Source organism: Nycticebus coucang, chromosome 10 (genome assembly GCF_027406575.1).
Source record: "Nycticebus coucang isolate mNycCou1 chromosome 10, mNycCou1.pri, whole genome shotgun sequence".
Taxonomy (NCBI): domain Eukaryota; kingdom Metazoa; phylum Chordata; class Mammalia; order Primates; family Lorisidae; genus Nycticebus; species Nycticebus coucang.
Genome location: NC_069789.1, coordinates 114,984,048 through 114,992,071, shown reverse-complemented (window position 1 = coordinate 114,992,071; position 8,024 = coordinate 114,984,048). Strand labels below are relative to the sequence as shown.

General features: G+C 47.8%; 1 protein-coding gene across 8 annotated transcripts in view; it reads right to left on the bottom strand.

The window, feature by feature from the left end:
- The window catches only part of VRK3 (VRK serine/threonine kinase 3), a 40,858-nt gene continuing 32,834 nt past the window's right edge, over positions 1-8,024 (bottom strand). For 7 of the 8 annotated variants that reach the window (XM_053607208.1, XM_053607202.1, XM_053607205.1 and 4 more), the window contains 3 exons: positions 5,190-5,248; positions 2,977-3,136; positions 1-357 (listed from right to left, as the gene is read on the bottom strand). In XM_053607208.1, the coding sequence (XP_053463183.1) occupies positions 2,988-3,136; positions 5,190-5,248 (208 nt within the window). In that variant the 3' untranslated portion in view covers positions 1-357; positions 2,977-2,987. The remainder of the gene's footprint in view (positions 358-2,976; positions 3,137-5,189; positions 5,249-8,024) is intronic. The other variant, XM_053607203.1, reaches the window with a different exon arrangement.

The window sequence follows — 8,024 nt, the reverse complement described above, 5'->3', positions numbered from 1 at the left end:
TCAAATTCCACAAAAACAATTTATTACCAAAGCACAGGGGTGACAATCATAGGAGGGGACCCCTGGGGAGCTGGTGCAACCCCACATGGGAGTTGGAGTCCTCTCTGCCCACACCCCAGCAGCCAGCTGGGGACGATGGCTGAGAGGCCTGGCTGGTCCAAAAGAGGAACTTCACATTAGCTGCAGGTAACTACCTGTTTTCCCTGACACTAATCAGGACTGATGAATATTGCCTGAACAAATGGCAGAAATGCACATTCCAGGGATTATTCCAGAAGGTTATCTGTGATTAAACAGCAGGCCTCGAGTCACATTGCTTCATTTTTTTCTTCTATTTCAAACCGCACATCCAACTATCTAGAAAATAGTAAAATGGCTGTTAGTGTCTCATTCATTCAAGAAATAACCTGTACATTGTTACTACACGCCAGGCACCAGGACATCACCATGAGCAAGGACAAAGAGGCTGTGTGGGGCTTACAGTGGGGAAAGGGGAGGAGACTGCACAAGTTAAATGTGTGCTTCTCTCCAGATGAGAACAGCAGTGAGGAGCCACCTTACAGGATGACCTGGGAAGGCCCAGGATCTTGAGAAGGAGCCAGGTGCGTAAAGATGGGGATTGGGCAGGAGGTGTCCCATATCTCGGCATGGCAGGTGCAATGGTCCCAGGGTGGGATGCAGTTTGGCTGGGTCTAGAGCTGAGCAAAGATGGTGTGGCTGGCACGGTGGGGACTGGAGGCAAGGAGGTCAGCTGTGCAGACCAAGTCAAGGAGCTGCCCCAAAGCAGAGGCAAGACAATCTTTAAGTCACTCAAAGATCATTGGGCTTCTTAAATGGCATCTCCTAAGCTCCTAAACAAGGGACAGATCTGCTGAGGGAGTGGCCTCCAGGGAGCAAGCAGACCTGAAACGGTGGTGACCCTGGGAGGGACTGCTAGGTTTTGAGGTTTCAAAGACCACTGCACTAGGTAGATTGGAAGGCACTTAAGACCAGTGGCACTAACCAGAAGCTGGGACACTAGGAAAACAGAAATGACAGACAGACACCCTCATGGAGCTCACTGCCCAATGGTGATAATGACAAGTGGTTGCAGTGCCTCATCTGGAATTGGAGCCCTTGGAGCAGGCCACTGAGGGAACCCCAAGATGTATGGCTGGGACAACTGGGTAGCCAGAGGAGGAGCCATCTACTGAGCTGGATCAGTGGGGAGAAGCAAGGTGTGTGGAGAAGGGCGTGATGTGGTTCAGGCAGATGCCTACTCCCCTCCTTCAGAGAGAAATGCCCAAACCCGGCATTTCTGGAGTGCTCGGTGTGCAGGCGCTGTGCAAAGAGCTGTGTGTATGTGCAACCTCAGATTTTCAGACTTGGATGTTAGGAAAAACTGAAGACGTACTTGTAATCCAAGTGCCCACACAGGAAGACAGGCCCCAACAAGGAGATGCTGCTCAAGACACACTCGGACCAGGGCTTCCCAACAGTGGCACTGCTAACCTGGGGGTGGGTCTTTGCTGAGGGCCAGAGGTGGGGGCCGTGCTGGGTATCATCGGATGTTGAGCAGTGCCCATCAGATGCCAGTAAGACCTTCTCCCCAGTCGTGATAACCCAAAATATCTCTAGATACTGTCAATGTCCCCTAGGGGTGGGGATTGAGTCAGACAAAGCACTCTGGGCTTTTGGCGGCACCCGTAGCTCAGTGGGTAGGGTGCTAGCCACATACACCGAGGCTGGTGGGTTCAAACCCGGCTTGGGCCAGCTAAATAACAATGACAACTGCAACCAAAAAACAGCCAGGCATTGTGTTGGGTCCCTGTAGTCCCAGCTACTTGGGAGGCTGAGACAAGAGAATAGCTTAAGTCTACAAGTTTGAGTTTGTTGTGAGCTGTGATGCTACAGCACTCTACTGAGGGCGACGTAGTGAGATTCTGTCTCAAAAAAAAAAAAAAAAAAAAGGACTGGGCTTTGATTCTAGCTAACCACCATGAGAGGAATGACAACTCCACGGAGAGAGGAGAGGCTTGGGGAAGCTACTCCTTTAGGACACATCTCTGTACCATTGCCAAAATTAACCGTGAAGTTACTTTATTGCCATCCTTCCAAAAATTCCTGCACACTCTTCCACAGTGCTCTTGGGAGTACAGACGGGCACAGCCCTGACAGCAGCCAGCAGCCTTCTCATGGCTACTGGGCTGATAACCCCACCCAGAGACACGCGCACGCGAGCTAGGCTGTGCACACTTATGCTCCAGGCAGCACTGTCAGTGAAACAGAAACCTGGGAACCCAAGGGAGTGCCCAGGTGCGGGCTGTAAGGAGCGTCCTCCATCCTCATGATGGAGAACTCGGTACTGCACTGCTACCAGTGAGACTGCAGAGGTTCTGTGCCAGCAGAGGAGAGCTGCGAGAAATTCTGTGACACGAAAGCAGCGAGGTGCAGCACAAGGCACACAACAGTTAACTCCATGCATGGGGCGGGGACAAGGAGGGCAGCCCAAAGGAGACAGCGACTATAGGTGGATGGGTGAAAAGGGACAGGGAAGAAAGTGAGAGAGAAAACATGCTGATGCTCACTTACCTTGAGTTCCTAAATTCAGTTGCGTCTGAAGCTTCCCCCTTAGAATTTTTTGGCTACAACAGCCAAGCTTTTTTTTTTTTGCAGTTTTTTTTTTTTTTTTTTTGGCCAGGGCTGGGTTTGAACCCACCACCTCTGGCATATGGGGCCAGTGCCCTACCTCTTTGAGCCACAGGCGCTGCCCAGCCAAGCTTTCTTAAAGCCAAGCTGAGTCGGGTTTCTGTTATTCACTATTATTGGTGGTTGGAAAGTTCAAGAACCCTGTGGAGAAATCCAGTGTCCACCTGGGAAGCTGGGCTCTGGTGCGAATATGGAAGGGGCTGTGAGACACATCTGCTGACACCCTGGGCAGGGGAGGGGTAAGGACAACAGGTAGGGTGGGGGTTAAGACTCACAAACTCTTCCCACCTGGATTCCACCTATGGCACCATCCGGAGGTCAAGGGGGTCATAGGGTGATACTCGCAGATCCTGCAGTAGGGATGCTAGATTGCTCCTGAGTGTGACATATGGTGGCTTCTCGTCATACTTGAGGGCCATCACCACCTTGAGGTACTCCTGGAGGGTCCCTATGGAACAAGAAGAAGCCTGAGAGGTGCCCCCCAAACCTGAGCCTGGGAGGCTATGACCAGAGGGGTTCAGGCAGGGGCATGAAGGGGCAGGAAGGTCTCAGCAACGGCGCTGATTGCTCGGTGCTTCCTCTCTGCCCTGCATTGCCAGAGGACTTCAACTTTTTTTCTCAGTTTTGGAAAATATCAAACACAGGCACTGGCATAATGGTGTGAATACCCAAGGACCCATCACCTCATAGCCAATCTCGTCTCACTGAAACCTCTGCTGCTTCTTCCATCCTGCATGGTTTTAAAGCAAATCCCAGCCAGCAATGTTACTTACCTGTGTGTAAGTATCTAGTGTGTGTTTCCAAAATGGGGCCCAGAAAACTTACATACTAAAGTGGCAGACAGTGAATTTTTTGGCTTGGTGGGCCTTGTGGTCAACTCGGCTGATGTCCCACAAAAGCAGCCACAGACAACACTGAAGTGAATGGGCATGGCCAAATGCCCACAGGCTTTACTCAGGGACGCTGCAGCTGGAATTTCAAGTCAGTCCCAGGCTATGAAATGGTGTTGTTCTTTTGAAAAATTTCCAGCGGTTAAAAAATGTAAAGCAATTTTTAGTTCTCTAGCACTACTACTAAAACAGGTGGGTTGGCCCATAGGACACAGTTTCCTGAGACGTACCTTAATAGGTAGAGAGGCTCACGTCTGTAAGCCCAGCACTCTGGGAAGCTGAGACAGAAGGATTGATTTCATGACTAATGAGCCAATCACCGTTTAAAAAATACTGACATTAGGTTCGGCGTCCATAACACAGTGATTATGGCTCCAGCCACATACACTGAGGTTGGTGGGTTCGAACCCAGCCCAAGCCAGCTAAAACAATGATAACTATAACAAAAAATAGCTGGGTGTTGTGGCGGGTGCCTGTAGTCCCAGCTATTTGGGAGGCTGAGGCAAGAGAATTGCTTAAGCCCAAGAGTTGGAGGTTGCTGTGAGCTGTGATGCCATGGCACTCAACCAAGGGCAACATAGTGAGACTCTTGTCTCCACAAAAAAAAAAAAAAATACTGACATTACATGTATTTCATGACAATTTTTATTTTTAATTTTTTTAAGTCATATACACATAGATCATGAATACATTTATGCATATGTGGGGTACAATGTGTTGATTTATACAATTTGATGTGCTTACATCAAACTAATATAGCTTTCGCCTCATTTACGTGATTATTGTGTTAAGACATTTATGTTCTACACTTGACACAAGATGTGACTTGTACCCTTGTCATATGCTCCATAGGTGTGGTCCCGCTGTTTATCCTCCCTCTATCAAACCTCCCCCTTCTCCTCCCTTCCCCCTGCATTTCTCTCCTTCATCCTGGGCTATAGTTGTGTTCTATCTTCCATAAGAAAGTGTGAGTAAATATAAGTTGGTTTCACAGAAGTACTGAGTACATGGGATACTTTTTCCTCTATTCTTAAGATACTTTACTCAAGCGAGTATGTTCCAGGTCCCTCCATGTAAACCTAAAAGTAAAGTCTCCATCTTTTTTTAAGGCTGCACAGTATTCCATGGTATACATATACCACAATTAATCATGACAATTTTTACAAAGTGACAAAATTCTAAATATACATAGAAAATCTCCAAGATTATTTTTTATTGTTTTTTTAGGTACAAACCAAGATTACTTCTTAAATGAAAAAAGTTGTATTCCAATATGCATAATGTAATTCCATTAAAATATTAAGTGTATGTGGGTTTTGTTTGGTTATTATTGTTACTGTTTAGAGCAGCGGTTCTCAACCTGTGCATGACCCACAGGAACTGTATTAAAGGGCCAGGGCATTAGGAATGTTGAGAACCACTGTTTTAGAGACACTTAAGGGTTTTTTTGTTTTAAAGACTTTTGTTTTTATGCAATGGGTACTTATTACAAATGCAATTGGGAAAACTGGAAGAAAATAAAGGGGTGTAAACAGAGGCAACCCCAAGATGGCCCCAAGCCACCTTATCCTGCCCAAACTCCTGCTGCTTCCCACTCCCTTCAGGACCTACCTGAGGGTCTAATCCAATGACCACACGGTCCCACCAGGGTCTCTGGGTTGTCAAGAAACCTAAAGGGATGAAGCACATGTAAAACGTCTTTTAGGGAAAGGAGAATAAAAGGGAACACTTAATATCAACACATCGGGGTAGCGCCTGTGGCTTAGTGGGTATGGCGCCGGCCCCATATACCAAGGTGGTGGGTTTGAACACAGCCCCAGCCAAACTGCAATAAAAAATAGGCAGGTATTCTGGTGGGTGCCTGTAGTCCCAGCTACTTGGGAGGTTGAGGGAAGAGAATTGTCTAAGCCCAGGAGCTGGAGCTTGCTGTGAGGTGTGATGCCATGGCACTCTACTGAGGGCGATAAAGTGAGACTCTGTCTCTAAAAAAAAAAAAATCAACACATCGATTCTTATTATTCATAGTCATCATGTTCTACAGAGTCTCTGTGAATGCTGGATTAGCCAATCCAGAACCAACACACCTAGGGAAAGCAGAGCATTAGGTTCCTGTGAGCCCCTGGTCAGACACTTTCATCAGCTGATTAATATATGACCTTGTCTTAGGTGTGTTTCTGGTGAAAGAAATCTTATTTATTAAATATTTTTAATTCATTAGCATAAAACTGTTTTAATTTAGGATCCTTAAGATGGATAGTGCCCCTTCAATGATTAGGAGAGATACAAGATGGAAATAAAGACGTTATTACTTACAGTCTAGGGAGTACACAGCATACTCAGAGGCCACACACACATACACACAGAAATTAGAGAGTGTGTTGGGCCAACACCTTTACTGAGGCCCAAGGTATTGTCCAAGCAGGTTTCCTGTTGGGAGTTTTACTTGGTGGGTTTAAGCAAGCTGGCTTCCAGGCTTGAGTTCCAGGAGGTTACGCTGTGCCCGAGAGATGGTCATTGAGGCAGGACTCTCTACACAGTCCACGTGGGATATGGGTGCCAGTAGGGCTGTCAAGGTGGCTGAAACTAGGTGTCCCATAGGGAAGTGGTCATCAAGAGGCAACAGTATAAGGCAGATATCTAGATCAATCATGTCGAGGAACTGGGAGGAGGTGTGGAACTTGAAACTGTCAATGATGACTAAGCCCTTCGTAGGTGTGAGGAAGTCCTACTTACATTCAAATAGATGCTGTATAAAATTTTAAGAATTCATGGCCACTAGCACAACTACTCATGGCTGAACAGAGCTAATCTAACATGCATATTATCAGTCTCTCTGTGCTCTGGAACCTCAGAAAGCACCCTGCACTATGCTTGCACTAGCCATTTTATCTTATTTTATTTTTTTTGAGACAGAGTCTCACTTTGTCACCCTTGGTGGAGTGCCATGGAATCACAGCTCATAGCACTCTTGGGCTTAAGCAATTCTCTTGCCTCAGCCTCCCAAGTAGCTGGGACTATAGGTGGCTGCCACAATGCCTGGCTATTTTTAGAGACGAGGTCATGCTCTGGCTCAGGCTGGTCTCAAACTCATGAGCTCAGGCAATCCACCTGCCTGGGCCTCCCAGAGGATTACAGGGTGAGCCACCATGCCCAGCCTCTGGGCAGCCATTTTAACCAGCAAAAACACTGACATAAAGCATAAAAATGGAAAAAGCATAGCGTTAAATAGACAGTGAAAAGGACACTGTTTATAGTATAACAGCTAACAAGGAGGCAGAACGCTGCCTGGTGCCACCGTTAGCTGGGAACTTGTCTCTTACTGTATGTGCCTGCAAATGACTACAAAAGCACAGCCAGACTTGATTTTGGGGTTGCAAATGCTTTTAGGGAGTAGAATTCACAAATATGGAATCTGTGAATAATAAGGATCAACTCAACACATAGATATACAAGCACATATAACACACACACACCTATCTTGGACCACTCAGGAGAAATGGGACTTTCCCCACTGCCTTTGCTGCTTCGTGAGTCCCAGGCACACCATTTCTTCTCTGGCCTGGCCACCAGGCTGGCTCCCACTACCCTTCCAGTCACTAGGCACCGTCCTTTTTTGCCTTTGCTGTCCCCCAGCGCTAACCTCCTGCTTCCCAACTCTCTAAACCCCATCTTCCCCCATCCTATGGTGCAGCCCAGGCCTCATTTTTCTCCCTGGACCACACCCCATATCCGGTATGGCTCCAGAGCTGATCCTGCCCCTCCCAGTTTCCAGTGCCTTCAGGGTAAAGGGGGCACACCTTGCACCCAGCCACCCTCTGGCTTTGTCTTCCCCACTGCCTCCTCGCATCTTGTGCTCCAGCCACAACAAACTACTCCTAGTCCCAGCAGGCCACACGTCTACTCATGTCCTCCTGCCTCTGCATATCCTGCTCCCACTGGCTGGGATGGCCTTCCATACCCTGACCTCTGTCCCCCAGCAGGTGGCTGTTCTCTGTTCAAGATACAGCTTGAGGGCTTGGTCTCCTAGAAGTCTTCCCCAACCCCTCCAGGCAGAGGAAATCCATTGCTCCAGGTATACAGGGTGCCTGTGTACCTGCACATAGGTCTGATGACACCTTATGGTAATACTCAGCCCATGTGTACAGGAATGAACAGGTCAGACCCTCTCCTCTTAGTAGCTGCAGGCTGTGTGTGACAAGTAAATGAGCGAGCAAGTGACAGTACACCCATTCACTGGGACATCAACAAGAAGTTGCATGAACAATTCTGTGGCTGCAGCTGTCGGTGGGATCTCCTTGACCAGCCAGGCTGCTGGAGCAGGGACCAAATCTCCTATCTGTGATGTGCCCAGCAAGCCTTGGGGAAGCAAACTACTTCACCTCTCTTTTATTCATGACTTCCTTCATGAACTAGAATGCACAAAAAATGAATAAATACCTGCTGACT